Raw genomic sequence first — 22,037 nt, 5'->3', positions numbered from 1 at the left:
GTCAAACTCGGATAGCATGAGTGTCCACCTAGACAGCCTTATGTTTAGTACGGGTTTTTCGAAGATGTATTTGACCGGGTCCATCTTGGAGTAGATGTGAACCGTGTAGCAGAGCATGTAATGTCGCAACTTCTTTGTTGACCATACTAGGGCAAGGCATGTCTTTTCCAGTTGGGTGTACCTCGTCTCATACTCGATGAATTTCTTGCTGATGTAGTAGATGGCTCGTTCTTCGCCGTCGACTATTTGTGCTAGCATTGCTCCCATGGTTGTGTCGATGACAGTCAGGTATAGGGATAAGGGAATCCCTTGTTGAGGTGGCATGAGGCTTGGATAGGATTTCCTTTATCCTGTCGAAGGCCTTTTGACAGTCGTCATCCCAATCGGTGTGATCGGAGGCGCGAAGTTTCTTGAAGATCGGTTCACAAATCATGGTGAGCTTGGCTATGAAGCGGCTGATGTATTGAACCTGACCGAGAATTCCCCGAATATCCTTCTCGTTATTAGGCCGAGGCATCTGCTGAAGGGCTTTGATTTTGGCTGGATCAATCTCAATACCTCTTTTACTGACGACATGTCCCAAGAGTTTTCCGGAGGTGACCCCGAATGCACATTTCTGAGGATTTAGTCTTATGTTATATTTTCGCAGACGAGCGAAGAATTTCCGAAGGGCGTTGATGTGGACGTCCCGTTCTCTTGACTTGACAATTATATCATCGATATATACCTCTACCTCCTTGTGAATCATATCATGTAGGAGAGTGGTAGCGGTTCTTTGATAGGTTGCTCCGGCATTGATGAGACCGAAAGGCATGACCGTATAGCAATGTGTACCCCACTGTGTAGTGAATGCAGTCTTGTACATGTCTTCCTCAGCCATTTTGATCCGGTTGTACCCAGCATACCCGTCCATGAATGATAGGAGGGCGTGCTCGGCGGTACTGTCGACCAGAATGTCAACATGTGGCAAAGGGAAGTCGTCCTTTGGACTCGCTTTGTTTAGATCCCTGAAGTCGATGCAAACCCGAATCCTCCTGTCTTTCTTTGGTACAGGAAAAATGTTGGCCACCCAGTCAGAATACTCAGACACTTTGATGAAACCGGCCTTGGACTGTTTATCCACTTCTTCATTGATTTTCAGGGCCCACTCTGGGCGCATTCGGCGCAGCTTTTGCTTCACGGGTTTAGCTCCGGTCTTAATGGGTATCCGGTGCTCGGCAATTTCCCTGTCAATCCCAGGCATATCTCTATAGGACCAGGCGAATAAGTCCTTGTATTCGTGTAGGAGGTCATTGAATTGTCGTCTTTCCGAGGGGTCAAGGGTTGTCCCTATCCTATGTTCTTGAGGTGCGTTGTCGGTTCCTACGTTAATAGGTTCAGTCTCCTCAATGATAGGGTTCCTGGTTTTCCGTTTGTCAAGTTCTTTGGCTAAGTGAGGTGGGTAGTCACTCAAGTCAAATTCCTCATAGTCATTCAGAATTGCATTGTAGTTAAATTGAGACGAGTCATAAGCAAACATAGCGTTCATTAAGTTGACTCGAGCGAAAAGCTCGGATAGGACAGACATCTCATGGTCGGTCAGAGGCGACACAGTAGAGGAGGTGGCCCCTGGAACAGGCTCCAGGTTGTCACCTTCCATGGGAGTGGGGACGACCCTAGTTGACTCAGCCTCTGAAGCAGCCACAAGCTTGTGATAAAACAGTGGGAATGGGACCTTGACTGGGACATCAGGAGCGTTAGGAGCTAAGACAGACTCTGACTCAGACTCTTCTTCACTTCCCTCTTTGAACATAGGGCCTTCTCCAGTTATGATCTTGAGAACGCGGCCTTGGCAATCGGTCCACTTGACAGTTTTCCTCCAGCCCTGTGTAGCTTTCTCTGGGTCAGTATTAGAGATTAAGGCGGTGGGATCAAACTGGTTGTCCTTTAGAGCAATGTTGATGATGTCCTCATAGTCGAGGTGCTTGTTGTTATCTTCTCCAAAGAGGAGAGTGATAGCTTGTCCTTCAAGGCATGGGGACGACTTAGACTCGGTTGATGTAACTTCGGTGTTGTTGGCGATGAAGTAGCCTTCCTGGAAGACTTCTATACCCGGGTACCTGACCTTGGCCATAAAGTCATATATCGGCTCCGGAAAGCCGTGGTATAGCTCGGACTCTCCCTCGGGGACAAAGTATCCATTGAGGGTTAGATGATAGGGACGGAGGATAACTCCGTACTTTTTGCGCTTCCGAATTAGGAGGTTTATCTCCTGGATATCTTCACTGGTGGGTTCATAGCCCAGCCCGAAGGGGATGTTGAGGACCTTAGCTTGTTTCAAGAGACGTAAGGTGCTCTTTAACGGATTGAGGGGTAAACCCGGGAAGTAACCCTGGCGCATCAGAATGTGGTTGACTGTGAGGTTGGCAAACGGGTCACAATCAGAGGTGATGATTCATAAGTTAGGGCATTCACAGCTTGAAATCCCCACATCTCGTTGTCGTCCTCCTCGATGGCTTGGGAGGCTATTCCCTTTTTCATGATGGCTTTGATCGGGGAAGCAGGAATCGTGATCGTTTTCCCGTTGAAGGAGACCCTGATTTTCTGATGAAGGGTGGAGGTAACCGCCTTGACGGCATGGATTCAGAAGCATGTTGAAGGAGGCGTCGATGTCGATTACCTAGAAACTGGTTTGCCTTTCCAGTGGACTGGTTGCAACGATTAGTGATACTGTCGTTTTGTACCAAAAATAAACCTAATTAAAACTAACAAAGAAGTTAGTGATAAGCAGGATCGATCACAGGGAAGCAAGATATCTGTTAAAGGTCCGTCTGTTAGGGTCACAAAATGGGGGGTTTGATTATTGATTTCTAACTAAACAAGGATTAAAGGAAAGAGAGATTAAATAAGAGTAATAAAGATAGAAAATATAATAAAGATGATCAAATAAGAGAAAGCATGCCAGGATTTCGGTTCACCATGGTAGTCTATCGACTCAGCTGCAAATAGTCTAGACAATCTACTGTGAGAAGGATACAGGAAAAGTCCTTCCGGTCCACTTTCTATCCTAGATTTCCACTAACTTAACTTCCGTCCTCGTTAGGGTAGTCTACTGTTCATAGTAGGTCTATTTAATCCAATCTTCCGATCCAGGAGTAAATTTAACCAAATTAAAGGTGACTTAGAAGCGTGCACTCAACTAAGTCGGTATTACAGTTAAATTGCTATGGGTACAGGTTCTCACAAATAAATCATTTAGTCTATTCGCTACATCGTCACAATCCTACCATGGATTCCCTAATCCCGACATAAAAGAAATTAGCTACTCATATTACTAATGATGTCAACAATAATAATATAAGGCATACTAATTGAAGGCATGATGAAATAACAATAATTAAGCATAAACAGAATTAGGGCAGAAATAATTAAGGGAGAAACAAGAATTAAAGCAAAGAAACAATGAGATTAAGATCAATAAGGAAAGAATGATTACAATATCAAGCAATCCGGCGTAAAGAACAATCCAGTATCCAAGCAAGAGATTAAAGAGAAAGAGAATAAGTTTACAGTAAAGAGTATAAAGGAAAGATTAGAGAGTTCTCAGATGAAAAAGCGTACTAATGACCTAATTAGCGAAAGCTTAAATAGGAAAATAAAAGGTTTAACGAAATAAAACTAATCACGGGTCACTAAGCCCGCATAATAACAAAAACCTCTAGATCGAGTGATATAAAACCACTCGATCGAGGTCTTCATCAGCTAATCCTCTCGATCGAGCCAAAATACCTCTCGATCGAGGAACTCCAAAATCCAGCATTTCGATCGAATAAGTAAAAGTGCTCGATCGACCTCTCGTGTCCTCCAAACCACTCGATCGAGTTAACTCTGACTGCTTCGTTGACCACCCTTCACGCACTCCAAGGCATAATTCCCGCTCTAACACTCTCGTCTCCTCAATACGGGTGCTAAATAGGACGAAAAGAGTACGGTTTCACCACTTTCAGGTTCATTTCTGCAATTCAGACAAAACAAACCAAAGTAGCCAATTCGGGGCATATTGCAATACAAAACGGTATAAAAATACATAGAAATACGTGCAAAATAAGACTAAAAAGGCTATATAAAATGCACGTATCAGTTAGAGTGATAAGCCCTGCGACCTTATGACGAGTGCCGTCATAAGCGTGTACTCCTTGTTATGTTAGGACGAAGTCAGCTTCTTTAATACCCAGTTTATGAGCTGTTTTGAGGGGAATGACATTTACCGTGGATCCGTCATCCACAAGAACCATAGGCACATTCTTTTTGAGGCACTGTACGGTGATGTATAGGTCCAGGTTATGGTTGGCTCCGAAGGGAGGGATATCTTCGTCAGAGAAGATGACCGGGTTGTTCAGGTAGGGGACATCCCTTGTCACGTGTGCCACTGCTTCTTTGGGGTAGGAAGTAGAGGGCACAGTCAGTTTTCCCAAGGCTTGTTGTAGAGCTTACCGATGCTCGAAGGATGTGGCGATCAGTTGCCAAATTGAAATATCGGCTTTTGCTTTCTTCAGTTGTTTGAGGATCGAATTCTCGGGAGCCTTGGGTTGAGTGTCCGTGTCTGGGACAGTTTGGTCATTCGTAGTTGGAGCGACCGTTGAATTGTTCGGGTTTTTACAGGAGCGTCTGGACCGGGTATAATGACCGATCTCTTTTGCCCGTTTCTCTTTCCCTGGGACTATATAGATATCCTAAACATCATCTCTCCAGATACCATTGATTTTGGGATCCCGAGGGTACCTTGGAGGGGTATTCCTCGGTGGGCAATTTTTGTGAGGGAGATTTTTGTGAGGGTAATTTTTGTGAGGGTAGTTTTTGTAAGGTTGATTATTGTGGGAGTGATTATTGTGAGGTGCATGCCAGAATGGTCGCGGGAGCAATCCTTCCTGGTGAGGGTAGTTTTGGGTGCTTGGGGGACCCTCCTTCGGGCGTGGTGTTGGAGGATTGAAAATCAGTCGTCGGTAGGCGACGTCAAGTCGGGTAATCCTTTCGGAGAGTTTGGCTATAACTTCCTCAACTTGTTGGAACATGGCAAGCATAGTTGCGGCATTGAACACGAATACCCCGTCAGAGGCATCCTTCTCCAAGGCATTCACCTCGTCATCAATTGGTGAGATGAGGTGTGAGCAGTCCAAGGTCGGCTCATCGTCGGAGATAGCATAGATTTCCAAAGGGTTTGTCTTGTTGTTTGGTTTGGTCGGTGGAGGCAAAGGTAGTTTCCCTTTCTCGATCATGTCCAGAATGACATGTTTGTGCTTGAAACAGGTTTCTGTGTCATGACCTTTCCCTTGGTGGTATTGACAGTAGGCATTAGGGTTCCAGAAGTGGGATTTCTTAGCATCAGACGGATCTGGAGTGGGTCCGATCAGCTGTAACTTCCCTCGGTCCATAAGCCTTTTCAGGGCGCTTGCATAAGTTGACCCTATATTGGTGAACACTCTTTGAGGGCGTTCAGCTCTCTTGGCGGTTGGCTCGAGGAGGTTGACCTCGTCAATTTTGTTCGTTTGACCATAAGGGCGAGATCCGGTTGATGTGCATCCCTGGTAGCCTCTACCGGTGGTTTTGGCTAGGACACCCTTTCGGAGGTCGTCTTCAATGCGGGTTCCAAGGATTTGCAGATCCTGGAACGTCTTGATGTTTTAGTACCTCAGTAAGTTGGCATACACCGGTCGGAGATTGTTGACAAACGTTTCCACCAAAGTTGACTCACTCGGCTTGCTGACCAACTGAGTGCTTACTCTCCTCCAACGGGTCAAGAATTCGGTGAATCCCTCCTTATCATTTTGGGTTAAGACCTCAAGAGTACGGGTATTGGCTTGATTTCGACATTGTCGGCATATTTCTTAGCAAATTCAACTGCAACCTCATCCCAGGTAGTGAGGTTCTTTGGGTCAAGGGAGTAGTACCATTGGCGAGGGATCGGTTCCAAGGATGATGGAAAGATCCGGGTGAAAAGTTTCTGTTTAACCCCTTTTATGGCCATGTAGTCTTTGAAGGCTCGGATGTGATTGAGTCGGTCCTCCACTTCCTTGAATTTGGGCACATCAGCCAGGGTAAAGTTGTCAGGTAGTTGATCCCTAACGGGTTCAAATCTTCAATTGTTTTCAAGGTGGATATTGTTACCCCGGGCTAGGAGTTGTTCTTCCAGGAGCTTGAGCCTTTTCTCAGTTTCAGTCAAGGGTGGAGTGTTGTGTTCTCTAGTTTCCTTGTTTTTCAGGGTGTCGATACGGGTCTCGACACGATCCAGAGTGACCTTAAGAGCAGTGAGTAGGCTGGCTAGCTGAGCAGTTATGACATCTATGTTGTCATTGTTGTTGGACGAAGTTGAAGACAGGGCCATGGTTCTGAGGCAGAGAAACGGCTCACATTACAATTCAATCCGACATGATTCAAAGACTGAACGCAGACAACACAAAGGACGAAACAAAGATCAGACTCGACAAGACGAGGATGACCGTGTGTGGTACCTCGGTGCTGACTCGATTTATAACGTGACGGTGTTGACCGGACTCCGACTCGTGTCCAACGTGGTGGCGTGACGCCGTTGGACGACTCTCGTGGTGAGACGGCTCATAAGTAAAGACCCATAAGTACGTTTGGTTCGACTCGATAGACACTAGGTGGAATTGGAATGGTGGACTGAAGTTTTCGAAAATATAAACTTTTAAAAAGATTCGTTTGTCGCTTTATGGACGGCTTCCGAAGATAGGGATCTCCGCAAGTCGGTCTAGTTGAAAGGTCGTCTTAAGTTTAATTGCAAAAGACGGTTTGAGTTTGAGTCGGCTCGGAAAACAATGTACTGTTTCCCAAGACGGTTTTTGAAATTCAAAATTGTATGTTTTGAAAATCGAGTTTGAAATGTTTGAAAAGGTCTCGGGGACGGTGCATGGTCTTTGGGATATCGAAAGTGTCTTGAGAAAAGGGTGTGTGCTTTTCTGGGGTTTTGAAAGAGCCATTGTCGGCGCGAAACGGGTTAAAATCCGTGTCTAGACGCGGCGATTATAACGGCGTAAAAAGGTGTTTTGAAGTGGTTGTAAAAAAACCGAGTTTGAAAATCGTCATTACGACAGCCTAGAAAGGCGTGTTAAAATGGTTATAAAAACCGGGTTTTGAAAATCGTCATTACGACGGCCTAGAAAGGCGTGTTGAAATGGTTATAAAAATCGGGTTTTAAAAATCGTCATTACAATGGCCTAGAAAGGCGTGTTGAAATGGTTATAAAAACCGGGTTTTGGAAATCGTCATTACGACAGCCTAGAAAGGCGTGTTGAAATGGTTATAAAAACCGGGTTTAAAAATCGTCATTACGACGGCCTAGAAAGGCGCGTTGAAAAGCAACGATCGGCGAAAGACCGAGGTTTGGAATGACCATTATAACGGCGCGAAAGGGTGTTTTTGAAAGTTTGAAAATGACACGGAAGGACTTATGATCACATAGCACATAAGCACTCACAGTTTCATGATATTATGCATAATGCTGACACGGGTATTGGCTTAAAAGGGTGGGTTACACACCAAGCAATCAAACCCCGATTTGCGAGAGGAATACCAATCCAAACAAAATGTGTAAGGAGGGTGCCCTAGCCTCGTGCTCGAAGGTGATGAAAGCTCTTTGACGAAACAGAAATGTATATCGTTAACGGTATGCTTGACTCAATCGGGATTCGAAACGCGGGGATGAGAAAACTCACGCCGACGAGACGAGCCAATTGGTCGAAAAGGGTTAGGTTGTGGGCCCGGACAAGGAACCCGACCGTGACCGTAATATCAATTAATGCATTCCAACAAAGACCTCGTTCAAGTCTCACCATCTAGGGATCACAAAGACACAAGTGTCCTAGTTCTCCCCAGTGGAGTCACCAATCTAAGGACATAGCCACCTACACGCCAAGCCAATCTATGGACGTATAGCGGTCTTTTGAAAGCCACGCTCGGCGGCGTAAAAATGCTTTCGACCGGATCGTTTTAGATCGGTCGGTTTCGTCTCGGAAAGGGTCTCGAAACGATTAGAGATGTTCGGAATCGCCACCAAGCATTTGTGGGATGCTTGGAACCCGTTCGAATCCAATTTATACCTCGGTCAAAAGAAGCACAAAGCAGTGTTTGACATAGGTACTAAAGATAAGGAATCGTCCCTCTTTAGCATCCTATCTCTAGAATGACTCTCGTACGCCCTGGATAAGGTTGTCCACTATCCAAAGTTTCTGAGTAAGAGGTGAAGGTACGTATTGAGAAGCCCTTTAATCAGACACCCAATCCCGCCCGCGGTAGTGGCCTCTACTGTTCGATCTTGGTTGGTTGAATGCAAAAGTTGATAAAACGGTTTAAATGCATGAATGCGCATCCATTGGTTTAACCCTAACATGTGAGAGCTTTCTATGTCGGTTGATTTAATCCAAGTATCAAGTATAAGATGTCAAGTTGGATTTAATGTGGATTTGCATGCAAGACGGAAATTAAACATCCATTTACCAAATTAGGTTCATGATGCATAACGTGATCCATTTATCTTAGTAGGCATTTTGCAAATACGGTGTTTGAATGAGCAAGTTAGTCATCTGATCCGTCCTGTATTTGGGTTAACCAAAGTCGGGATCGTCCTAGACTAGTGCTGGAAAAGGGGACAGACCCTGCATCAGGCAGCCAGAAGAGGCGCAGCCTGTTGGCGATGCAAGAGGGTCTCCCCTGGTTTGAAAAATAGAAAAAGGAGTGGCCTGTTTAGGCGCGGGTCAGTCAACGATGGAAGACGTGTTCTGACCATTGAAAAACGTTTATAAAACGTGTTGAAGAATGGGTATTTGAACCCGTTTTGTTTTGAAAAGACCGTTTAGACCGCTTTTGTATTGATTTGAGGAACGAGACTTGAATAATCGTCATTGTTTTGACAATATTCGATGTCGGGTTCGACTTTGCAAGCTTGACATGAATAGTTTTGAAAATGATTATGAACTTATTATTTTAAGTTCATTTGTATATAATTAGTCAACATTCATCATCATACTCGGATTAAAATCCGACATGGTATGTGGAACCAAGGATGACTTTGTGTTGGTGACTAATACATTTGTTTTGAAAATGCAAAGAAATGATGAAAGGCTTTAAAATACCTTCCAAAATGTGAAGAAATGAAATAAAAGGCTTTAAAATACCTTTTGATTTTAATTAACCAAATATTATCACCGAAACACGGATTAAACCGTCATGGTATGAGGAACCAAGGGTGAAAAATGTTTTATGGTTAAAACTTGTAAGAAAATGGTTTGAAAATATTTGAAATGGTAAAAACGATTAAAAATATGAAAATAAAGGAGATGAAGAGACCAAACACGGTTTGGACTTAAGGCTGGGCAGGGTCCTTTAGGCGCGAGCCTATCTGTTACGTAAGTAGCCTCTGCCTCAACCAAAAGTCCGGTTTTGGCTCATTCTTCTCATGTTTTGGACCATGTTATGCATGTTTTTGCATGTTATAGTCATAAAACAAATGAAAGTGATACGTGCATTTTATATAGTCTTTTTAGCCTATTTTATGCACGTATTTCTATGCTTTTATCGTGGTTTTATGCTACGAAATGCCCCGAATTGCATACTTTGGAAGTTCTTGTCTTATTTGCAGGAATGAGCCATAAAGTAGCGAAATCAAGTCATTTACCGTCCGTTTTGCATGCATTTGGAGGAAGAGATAATTTGGAGCGGGAAATATTGCTGTCTTGGGATGCGTGAAGCTATTTCGGGAGCTAAGAGGACAAGTCAAAGACCAAACTACAAGACCAACACGAGCTGGAACCAGGAACCACTCGATCGAGCAGTTTCTCTTTGTCGATCGAGTGAACAGACGGAAGAACTGTTCGATCGAGCAGTTTCTCTTGGTCGATCGAGTAAACAGACGCAGGAACTGTTCGATCGAGTGACTTAATTGTTCGATCGAGCAGTTACAAGCTATTGGGCCTCTATTCACGTGAAGTTTAGATTAGGTTTTATGTTTTGAGGTTATATATAAATCAAAGGGGATCAATATACGGGACGCCTTCCTCTCTTCTTCCCCGGTCTCTTATCATTTTTCTCATATACTGTTACTTTTGTTCTACTTTGTTTTCCGGATCATTTATATCAAGTAATTTCTTCTCTCCTTTCTCTCTTTTTATTTAATGTTTATTATTCCCTCTCCCTCTTTATTTATTGTTCTTATTTACTCCATGTCGAGCTAATTTCCTTAGTATGTTAGGATTAGGGAAGCCGTGGTAGCAATGTTTTAACTGACTTATATAGATTAGTCTTGCGATAGGAATTGTATTAGGCAATTTAATTGTTATCCGGTCGAATGAATGCATGCAGGAGACCATAAATTTAGTTAACCCCGACCTAGATCGAAAGATTGGAAGGGAAGGCTTGCTTAATTACAATAGGGTATTGCAGTGAGGGCGAAAGTTAAGCTGTTTACGCTCTAGGGCGGTTTAAGGACCGAAAGGTGACGACCATAGCTCTTCTTATCAATAGTCTAATCGCCTTAGTATTCCCGATAGTTTAAGATCTGATAGCTGCCACGGTGGACCGACTCTTAGCATACTCCCTTCTCTTACTGTTAATTCTCTTATTCATTTCCCTTGCCTTAACCTCTAGTTTAGTTAAATCAATCAAAACCCCCATCGTGACATTAGACAGATAAATAGACAAATAGATAGTACACCGCCTCCCCGTGGAGATCGACCCTACTTACCGCTGACTTCTGTTAGTAGTAACTTAGGTATTTTATTTTTGGTACTAAACGACAGTATCAAATTTTGGCGCCGTTGCCGGGGAGGCAATCTATTTATTTATTCGTTTAATTTTATCTGTTTCTAGCCTCAGGGGATTTTTCCCTTGAGGGCGTTCTAATCTTTTATTTATTGCTGTTTTGATAGGCCTTACAGGTACTACCTAGACAGCTCTAGGTGAAAGACCGTCAAAGGGAAGGCTTGAGTACCTTTGACCCATCACCGATGTCCCATTATATGGAACAGCCGGTGATCTGCTGTGGGAGATGTGGTCCTGCTGAGCACAATGCAGCTGTAGTTGTGCCGCCACATCCACCCTATCAATGGCCACCGCAACAAGACCCTCCAGATATACAAGAAGAAGAAATTGCGGAGCTGAAATCTTATTTGGAGACACTTGCATCTCAAGTGCAAGCTCAGCAAGATTTTAATGGACAATTCCACGCTCAATTCCTTGAGCTCGAGTCTGTAGTTGCTCAGATAGCAGCTGAGATGGAGCTAGAAGAGATCGCGGAGTTGACATATTCAGTGGTGACGCTTGTATCACAAATGCAAGAGAGAAATAAAAATATGGACGCTCGATTCCGTGAGCTCGAGTCTGTAGTTTGCTCAGTTAGCAGCTGAGATGCAAGAAGAAGAGGTATACCTTGCTGAGAGCGGTTTCTCCCCTGAGAAAACTGTGTTGCCCAATGCTGAGGATGACCTCTATGACTCGGATGACGAGTTCCTATCATATTTCACTGTCCCACGCGAAGATTTCAATACAGACAGAGGAATCACTCGATCGAGTGACTAATACTAGTCGATCGAGTGATTTTCCAGGAGAAGCAGCTCGATCGAGAGAAATTGCTGCTCGATCGAGTGGAATTCAGAAGAAAGTTGGTCGATCGAGTGACTATCCTACTCGATCGACTGGCTTGGCCATTGGGAGCATCGATGCGTTACTTGGGGTCGTTTTAGACGACAATTTTGATGATAATAATGGATACGGTGAGTCTCCCCTTTTCAAAGCCGAGCTGGATGCACTTGAGGCTGCGATTTACGGGCTGAATTCCACTGAGGAGGGTGACAAGGAGGTAGCTGAGTCGGTAATCATTCCTAGCACGGAAGAGGTAATGAATTCTTTTATCTATGATTCCGTCGTTGAGAGTGATCAACCTGAGGTATTGAACGGTAATTTGTTTATTGTTTGTTTAAATAGTGAATTACCTCGTTTGACTTATGTTTTGCATTCTAATGCTTTGCCCCTTCCTAGTAGGTCGTTCAATTTAATGCCTTTTCACCGTCTTTATCATCACAAAATTGTTAATCTGAGACGGAGCCCCAATATATCGTCTATTGCTCCCGCGCTCCTTTATTATGTGGATAAATTTAGGAGCTCACATAGGAAATTTGTTAGACTCACACGGTTGTTTAATTTCATTTCCTATTTCTTGATTCCACTTTGGTGCTACTTATGCTGTTGTGTAGCACATGCGCAGCTATTTGACAGGTTGCTGCGCGCTTTGAGCTGTTTTGATTGTGATTAACCATAAAGGCTCGAAGAAAAAGAAGGTCGAGCTGGGACCTGTCTGAAGCTAGCGCTACCCGGGAGGCAACCCGGAGATTTTATTTTGCATTTTTATTTCAATCTCAGTTGTAATAAATGGTTTTATACCATAGAGTATCTCAGTATGCTTGTCTTGTTAGTTTGCGGGCTGTTTTAATTACGTCTTGCAGGAATTACATTGAGGAGCACTCGATCGAGTAGTTTGTCTACTCGATCGAGTCATCGTAGTGATGAATTCCCTTCGATCGAGCAGATTTTCCACTCGATCGACCACCTGCAGATTAGAGAACCACTCGATCGACCACTATTCCAAATCGATCGAGTAGTTTTGGATGCCCTTTCACGTGTTGACTTGGATTAGCTTCCTGAGACGGTTTTCAGGACTTTAGCAACCTCCCATGTTCATGGTCGGTTTGGGGAGGTCCCCTTATTCGCGCATTTTGTGAGTTTTTCCGCATTTACTCTCTTTTCCTTTCAGTTTGCATTTCCTTTTCATGTTTTGGTACAATGGGGGCATTGTACGGGTTGGTTTGGGGAGGTTATGCATCCATATCTATGTCTGCATGTTGTTTTTACTGCATTTCAGTTATCACGTTTAATTTTCTGTTTGCATTGTTATTTATTTCATAAAAATTCAAAAAATTCAATAAATTCAAAAATTTCACGTTTAATTTTAGCATATAAGTTGAGTCGGAATGGTAGATTTCTATGATGATATTGCACTATATCTGTCTTTTTGCTTAAAGCCTTGCAATAAACTGTTATCTTTTAGCTTTGTCTTATTGCATAATCTACGAGTTAATGTTTAATTTAGCTGAACATATAGACTTGACCTTAAATTTTGGCAACCTACTTATAATTTCTAAGATTTAGAGCCTTATAAACTGGTGTCATTTGTGACCAGTTTCATGTAGGATTGTGAGTAGTTACTCCTTGCATATCATGTATCATCAATTTGCACATATATAAAATTCAATTGCTTTTTGCCGTCATACATTCGGGTTAGTGGTTGGTGTCACATGCAGGGAGGTGCTTACATATTCCCTTTCTTTCATTTTTACCCATAAACTCCATATTAGCCAAATCTGCCAGTTGACCCTTAGCTACATCCAAATTTAGCCTGCCTTGTCAAGCTAGTTTAGATTGTTTTGCGGTATATTGTCTATTGTATCAAGTTTGGCTCATATCATATTGATTTGGAGTTGGTAATTTATGAAGAAAAGGAGGTTGATGAGAAAAAAAAAGACGTGAAAAAGAAGTTGAAAAAAAAAGAAAACGAAAAAAAAAGAAATCAGAAAAAAAAACCGAAAAGAAAAAGAAAAAGGAAGAAAAAAAAAGATGTTGTTTTGTTGAGACGGTTTTCACTCCTATGCTTTATCATTATCATTTGAGGAGTATGTTTGGTTCGGTTTGGTGAGTTTTATGCCAAATGAAGGGCATTGTGCTTAGTTCATAATTGAGTTGGAAACGGATGTTGATATATGGTTTTGTTTAGGTACTAGCTTGGCCGCCTATACCTCCACATTCCCATAAATGTTTTGCCTTTTCCTACCCATTGCCTCACTTTACCATATTTTTGTAAGCCCCTACCGTTTGTGACAGGACCTTGTTTGGTTGGAATGTATGTACGGTAGCTAGAATTGTCTATCATATTAGTTGCATGCATGTTTATGTGGGTCGTAGTCTAGGTGAGCGACTATTTTTCTTCTTCTCTCTTACATTCATTTGCTTACCCTTTGCTTCATGAGAGAAGAGTGACCCGTGAGAGTCCATTATTAAAGGTCTTGCAAAGTCGATTTGTTCACTACTTTTATAAACATCTTATAACTCGTTTGCATTTGACTGTCTTGCTATAAGTGTTAGTTTGCTTGCATTAAATTGGCTTAAGTGGGCATTTGTAGCTAGCTCTGAGTTATCTTTTCAGTTCCATTAGTTGCATTTAGTTTACTCGGGGACGAGTAAAGGTTTGGTTTGGGGAGATTTGATACGTGCATTTTATATAGTCTTTCTAGCCTATTTTATGCACGTATTTCTATGCTTTTATCGTGGTTTTATGCTACGAAATGCCCCGAATTGCATACTTTGGAAGTTCTTGTCTTATTTGCAGGAATGAGCCATAAAGTAGCGAAATCAAGTCATTTACCGTCCGTTTTGCATGCATTTGGAGGAAGAGATAATTTGGAGCGGGAAATATTGCTGTCTTGGGATGCGTGAAGCTATTTCGGGAGCTAAGAGGACAAGTCAAAGACCAAACTACAAGACCAACACGAGCTGGAACCAGGAACCACTCGATCGAGCAGTTTCTCTTTGTCGATCGAGTGAACAGACGGAAGAACTGTTCGATCGAGCAGTTTCTCTTGGTCGATCGAGTAAACAGACGCAGGAACTGTTCGATCGAGTGACTTAATTGTTCGATCGAGCAGTTACAAGCTATTGGGCCTCTATTCACGTGAAGTTTAGATTAGGTTTTATGTTTTGAGGTTATATATAAATCAAAGGGGATCAATATACGGGACGCCTTCCTCTCTTCTTCCCCGGTCTCTTATCATTTTTCTCATATACTGTTACTTTTGTTCTACTTTGTTTTCCGGATCATTTATATTAGTAATTTCTTCTCTCCTTTCTCTCTTTTTATTTAATGTTTATTATTCCCTCTCCCTCTTTATTTATTGTTCTTATTTACTCCATGTCGAGCTAATTTCCTTAGTATGTTAGGATTAGGGAAGCCGTGGTAGCAATGTTTTAACTGACTTATATAGATTAGTCTTGCGATAGGAATTGTATTAGGCAATTTAATTGTTATCCGGTCGAATGAATGCATGCAGGAGACCATAAATTTAGTTAACCCCGACCTAGATCGAAAGATTGGAAGGGAAGGCTTGCTTAATTACAATAGGGTATTGCAGTGAGGGCGAAAGTTAAGCTGTTTACGCTCTAGGGCGGTTTAAGGACCGAAAGGTGACGACCATAGCTCTTCTTATCAATAGTCTAATCGCCTTAGTATTCCCGATAGTTTAAGATCTGATAGCTGCCACGGTGGACCGACTCTTAGCATACTCCCTTCTCTTACTGTTAATTCTCTTATTCATTTCCCTTGCCTTAACCTCTAGTTTAGTTAAATCAATCAAAACCCCCATCGTGACATTAGACAGATAAATAGACAAATAGATAGTACACCGCCTCCCTGTGGAGATCGACCCTACTTACCGCTGACTTCTGTTAGTAGTAACTTAGGTATTTTATTTTTGGTACTAAACGACAGTATCAGAAAGCATGATAAAAGAAAATTTTTACACCCTCATACTTACATGCTAGGCTTATGGCGAGAAATCGACGTAAGTGTATCAACTCGTTTGGTCGGAAAACTCGGTTTAAAACCGTTTTGGTAAGTAAAAGAGTGTTTTATTAAGTTTAGTGATGGTGTAGTGGTCGAGATGGTCGGCCAAGTGGTTTAATGCACGATGACGGTACCAAACAATGTGTAAGGCTTGTGTTTACGATCGGTAGGTTGTAAACACGTGTCGGATTGTGACTTAAGAAGGCGAGTCTAGAAATTTAAGGGAGAAAAGAGGGGGCGGACGCTCGTGTAACTCTCAAATGGTTGCATTTGAGGTGTATTTATAGGAGAATGAGTGGTTGTGTGAGTTTTGAGCGACGTGGCCACCTGGGCTGCTGAAAGAGGCGCGAGCCATGTATCACGTCTTCGAGGTATCGTGTCGCTTTGACACAAGTGCAATCATGATTTATTTTAGTCTAGGATTTGGATGAACATGTTTGGTACTTGACTATGTAAGATTCCGGTAAAATCTTAACATAGAAACATTTGAATGGTTTTGTTTTTTTGTGTTTGACTCGGTTTGACTGGTTGTTGGAGTCGGGATTTGAAATTTGAGTCGGTTTTTGGTCCGGTGTCGGTTTTGACTCTAGTTAGTTTCATTGCGACCCCATCGTCATGCATTAAACACTCAAGGTACTTTTGAAAAGTTTTGAAATGTTTTATTTTCGAAATTGTTTTAAGTTTTCCGACATAAAGTTGTACACAAACTGTCGATCAAACGCTGCGATTCCTAAGCATGTTGTAGTCCGATAATCATCGGGTGGTTGTTGGAGACTCGACAGATACTGGGTATCTACAGTGTCAACCATAGACTTGGTGTAACACCCCATACTCCAAGTGCCTTACTAGGACCACTCAGATATAAGGATGCTACCATCTCGGTTACCCGAGGCAATGATAATCAAATAGACAATAACGAAACAACATTTAAATAGTAATACTTTAGCGAAAGGTTACAATCCAAAACCAAAACCAAAACCAAAATACGAATACAAGTTCTCAAACATAATGTCTAGCAACTAACTGAAATGTTTATTAAACTACTAAGCTACAGCGGAAGACTTCTATCATCAGACGGTGGCACATCCCAGCTATCCCAGTAACTCGACTCATACCTGCTCAATAACTGCTCACCATCCCCAAATGGATCACCATAGTTTTTAAAGCATTAAACGGGGTCAGTACTAATCACACAATTTATATAAACCAACAACACAGTAAAACAAACAGCTCAATCATCACAGATATTCTCCGAACTCCAAACCCAACTCCACAATCCTGACTACACACTAAAGTGTGTAGCCCTGCCAGAGTTCCCATCGCAACAGGTCACTCCTTGCCGCCAGTGGGGGACCGCAGCCGTTCCCATCTAAGCCCCGCTCATCTCCATCGAGCGATAAACCCAAATCCATTAATGTGCACATCCCTTCTGTGGCGGGTTCCACAGAAGGCGAATCATGGGCGTGAAGCCACTCCCGCAAGTGACTCCACTCGGCCCAGGGATGCACCCGAAGAACAGACAGATACAATCAATCACGGCTACAACCAACAATCAAAGCCAACAACCGTCACAATACGAGTATGATAATATTCAACAATCACAAACACCAATCAACACATCATGGGACTAATCGAGTAGGGAAACCCTACCGGAAAGCACAACACAATCGACGATCTCACGGTGATATCAAAACGCTTCCTCTACGAATCCTCATCCTAACATACAAACATATAATCACTACCAATCACAAAATACAACAAAACCCCCAATTCCCAATATTAGGGTTTAACCAACTTTAATGAAATACTATAAAAAAGGCACATAGATCTTACCCTCGACGCAAGGATTACAACGGTATAAAGAAACGTAAAATCCGACCTTCCAAGCTCCGGGATTTGCCAACAATGCGATTGAAGCGAAGAACGTAGTTTGATTTCTCTTTTTGAAAGTAATTAGGTTTAAAAGTGTTTAAAGAAAAGTGACGGAAGTTATTATATACTTAATCGCATTTTTAACAAAACCCGACAAATCATCCCCCGTAAACTGGCTACTCGATCGAGTAGCTGAGGTACTTGATCGAGTGCCCCCTTACTCGATCGAGTATCTACGTTACTCGATCGAGTACCCAACAAGTCAGAAACTATTTATAAGACGCAACACACCCTTACTCGACAGAGTAAGGCCTACTCGATAGAGTACCCAGAGACTCACAAATCCGTAGTATTACAGTCTTCCCTCCTTAAAAAGAACTTCGTCCCCGAAGTTCAAACCACAACAAAACAAAGACACACACTACAACACTCCCGACTCAACAACCAAAACAAAAATCAACATAAAACATGTTACTAACCCAAACTCAACCCGACTCAACCACAACAAACATACCGACACAACATAAACAAGGTATAAAAACTCTTAAAAACTCTTCGCGACCATCTCCTACCCCCCTAAAAGAAACAAGGTTACGTCCCCGTAACCATACATACCTGATCAAAAAGGAAAGGGTAACGCTCTCTCATGGCCTCCTCTGCCTCCCATGTAGCTTCCTCAGTCTCGTGGTTAGACCAAAGGATCTTAAGCAAAACTGTCTCACCACTCCTAGTCTTCCTAACCTTCCGGTCAAGAATCTTCTTAGGTACCTCAAGATATGATAAAGACTCATCTAGCTCTAAGCTCTCTGCCTCTAACACATGTGACGGGTCACTCACATACTTCCGCAGCTGCGATACATGAAACACATTATGCACTCTCTCTAACGCATTTGGTAAAGCCGACGATATGCAACTTCCCCAACTCGCTCTAAGATCTCATAAGGCCCTATAAACTTCTGACTTAGCTTGCCTTTCTTCCCAAATATCATAACCCCACGCATAGGAGACACTTTCAGAAGAACCTTGTCCCCAACCTGAAACTCTATGTCCCTGCGATGTAGATCTGCATAACTCTTTTGCCTATCTTGAGCTGCCCTCATCCGTTCCCTGATCATCTTAATCTGTTCCACCATCTCATGCACCATCTCTGGTCCTAAAACCACTGCCTCAGCACTATCGTCCCAACAGATTGGACTCCAACATCTCCTCACATACAAAGACTCAAACGGTGCCATACCAATACTAGTGTGATAGCTGTTATTGTAAGAAAATTCTATCAAGTCCAACCTCTGTTCCCAGCTACCACCGAAATCCATCACACAGGCTCGCAACATATCCTCAAGAGTCTTGATTGTTCTCTCGATCTGTCCGTCGTCTGTCGCAGGATGAAATCTTTGTACTCATCTTCAAAGTTGTTCCCAACGATTCCTGCAACTCTTTCCAAAACCTTGATATAAATCTCGCATCTCTGTCAGACACGATGTCCTTAGGGACTCCATGTAACTTAAGCACGTTCTTTCGATAGGCCATAGCCAATTGTGCCTTAGTCCATGTATCTTTCATTGGAACAAAGTGAGCTGACTTGGTCAGTCGATCCACTATTACCCAAATCATGTTGTTACCTTGTTGACTCTTTGGCAAACCCACAATAAAATCCATGGAAATGGATTCCCACTTCCACTCAGGTACCTCTAAAGACTGAATCTTACCTTGTGGTCGTCGCTGTTCCCCTTTAACTCTTTGGCATGTCAAACAACGGGACACAAACTCATCTGTCTCTTTCTTCATCCCAGGCCACCAAAACGTTTTCTTCAAATTCTTGTATAGCTTGTCACCACCTGGATGTACTGAGTATGGTGTACAATGTGCCTCTGTCATGATAGTCTTTTTCAACTCCTCATCATTAGGGACACACCACCTACCATCGAACCTCAAACTACCATCTGTATGAATAGAAAATCGGGACACTGTCCCTTTCTCTACTCCGGCTCTCCACTCAACTATCTTAGGATCCAACGCCTGCTTACCTCGAATGTCCTCATAAAACTCAAGTTGTACTGTCATATCACCCATGGCATCTCCTTTCTGCATCATATGTATCCCAAACCTCGCTACCTCATCTCACAGAGAATGTACAATCTTCCTACTCAAAGCATCAGCAACTACATTGGCCTTCCCTTCATGGTAGATGATTTCCATGTCATAATCGCCAATCAACTCCATCCACCTCCTCTGTCTCATGTTCAACTCCTTTTGAGTGAAGATGTACTTGAGACTCTTGTGATCAGAAAATACCTTAAAGATTGCTCCATAAAGGTAGTGTCTCCAAATCTTTAGAGCAAACACCACCGCACCCAACTCCAGATCATGAGTAGGGTAGTTCTCCTCATAAGGCTTCAATTGCCTAGAAGCATAGGCAATCACTTTACCATTCTGCATCAACACACATCCCAACCCATTCTTTGAGGCATCTGTATAAACCTCAAAGTTCTCGCTCCCTTCAGGCAATGCTAAGACAGGAGCTGTGGTCAAACGCTCCTTTAATGTTTGGAACGCCGTCTCACAACTCTCATCCCAATGAAACCTGTTCTCTTTCTTCATCAACGCTGTCATAGGTCTAGCTATCTTGGATAAATCTTTCACGAACCGTCTGTAGTATCCAGCTAAACCCAAGAAACTCCTAATCTCAGCAACATTCTTTGGTGCTTCCCACTTAGTCACTGCCTCAATCTTCGCCGGATCCACGGCCACTCCCTCCTTAGAGATCACATGCCCCAGAAAAGCAACTTTCTCTAACCAGAACTCACACTTGGACAGCTTAGCATACAACTCATGCTCCCTCAAAGTTTGCAACACGATCCTCAGATGCTCTTCATGCTCCTCCTTAGTCTTAGAATAGACTAAGATGTCATCGATAAATACCACCACAAACTGGTCCAAGAACTGTCTGAATATTCTGTTCATCAAATCCATAAACACTGCCGGTGCATTAGACAACCCAAACGGCATCACCACATACTCATAATGGCCATACCTCGACGTGAAAGCTGTCTTTGGTATGTCCACCTCTCTAATCTTCACCTGATGGTACCCCGACCTCAAATCAATCTTAGAAAAGACTGATGCACCACTCAACTGATCAAACAGGTCATCTATCCTTGGCAAAGGATACTTGTTCTTCACCGTCACTCGGTTCAGCTCTCTATAGTCTATGCACAACCTCAGACTCCCATCCTTCTTCTTTACAAAAAGAACTGGTGCTCCCCACGGCAATACACTAGGTCTAATGTATCCCTTCTCTATCAAATCATCCAACTGCTTCCTAAGCTCCTCCATCTCCTTAGGACCCATACGATATGGTGCCTTAGAGATTGGCCCCGTCCCTGGTTTCAACTCAACGGTGAAATCTATCTCCCTCTTCGGTGGCAACCCCAGAATCTCCTCTGGAAAAACATCTGCAAACTCTCCCACCACTGGTATCTGATCAACTGTCGGACTCTCTATCCGGTCATCTCTCACATGGCACAAGATCAAAGGACATCCCTTCCTCAGATAAGATTTCAAGGTGACAGCTGCAATCAACTTAACTTTGGGTTTGACTAGAAACCCACGATAAGACACACTAACGCCCTTAGGACCTCTTAAAGACACTTTCTTTTGATGACAGTCTATCTTAGCTTTATACTTTCCTAACCAATCCATCCCGACTATCATCTCAAAACCGTCAAAAGGAAACTCTAGCAAGTCTACAGGTAGATCAACTTGCCCAACTATCATAGACACATCTCTATACAACCTCCCACATGATACAGACTCACCCGAAGGTATAAAAAATTTCTCAATTACAGACTCATATACCCTCAAGCCCAACCGTTTAACATGACTCGAAGATACAAACGACTGAGACGCCCCCGAATCAAACAAAACAAAGGTATGAATACCGTTAACAAGAAAAGTACCAGTGATAACATGTGCATCATCCTCAGCTGCTTTCTTGTCCATCATGAACGACTTTCCATGGTCTTGTCCACCTCCCGGACAAGATCTTGGTGATGTGGTCGGCTTAGCACCCGACCCCTGGTTGTTGTTGTTGTTCGTAGCTGGTTTCTGATAAGAATTACCGCCATTGCGGTTACCTCCACCCTGATAAATCTGACTTCCCCGGTTAGACCATGACCCAGACGGTCTATTGCTCGCATAACTCTGTGCAGGTCCCTGAGAATAGCTCCCCCGAGCCGATCGTTGAAAAGCTCCCGGTACACTCGTGCACTCATGTCTCTTGTGGCCTACACCGCCACAGCCAAAGCAAGTCATCCCCCAACTACCACTACTACCCACACGGCCACACCCAAAGGAAGCCCCAGCACTGAACCCTGACCCAGCAGAAAACCCTCTAGCTTGATTGTGGTTGCCTTTCTTGTGACTAGATTGGCCACCACCGTCACTCTCAGCCTTTCTTTTCTCAACACCCACTCTCTCCTGAGCCATCTCCACCAACCTCTCAGCT

General features: G+C 43.1%; 1 protein-coding gene across 1 annotated transcript in view; it reads right to left on the bottom strand.

Annotated features, from left to right (window-relative positions):
* LOC141607862 (uncharacterized) overlaps positions 1 to 21,549 on the bottom strand; it is a 60,665-nt gene extending 39,116 nt beyond the window's left edge. Inside the window, exons 1-4 of the mRNA XM_074427210.1 lie at positions 21,543 to 21,549; positions 20,012 to 20,784; positions 19,667 to 19,702; positions 18,553 to 18,894 (exon numbers count right to left, since the gene is read on the bottom strand). Coding sequence (XP_074283311.1) covers positions 18,553 to 18,894; positions 19,667 to 19,702; positions 20,012 to 20,784; positions 21,543 to 21,549 — 1,158 coding nt within the window. The remainder of the gene's footprint in view (positions 1 to 18,552; positions 18,895 to 19,666; positions 19,703 to 20,011; positions 20,785 to 21,542) is intronic.
* Positions 21,550 to 22,037: the final 488 nt, after the last annotated feature.

Source organism: Silene latifolia, chromosome 10 (genome assembly GCF_048544455.1).
Source record: "Silene latifolia isolate original U9 population chromosome 10, ASM4854445v1, whole genome shotgun sequence".
Taxonomy (NCBI): Eukaryota; Viridiplantae; Streptophyta; class Magnoliopsida; order Caryophyllales; family Caryophyllaceae; genus Silene; species Silene latifolia.
This window is presented reverse-complemented; position numbering and strand designations above follow the sequence as displayed.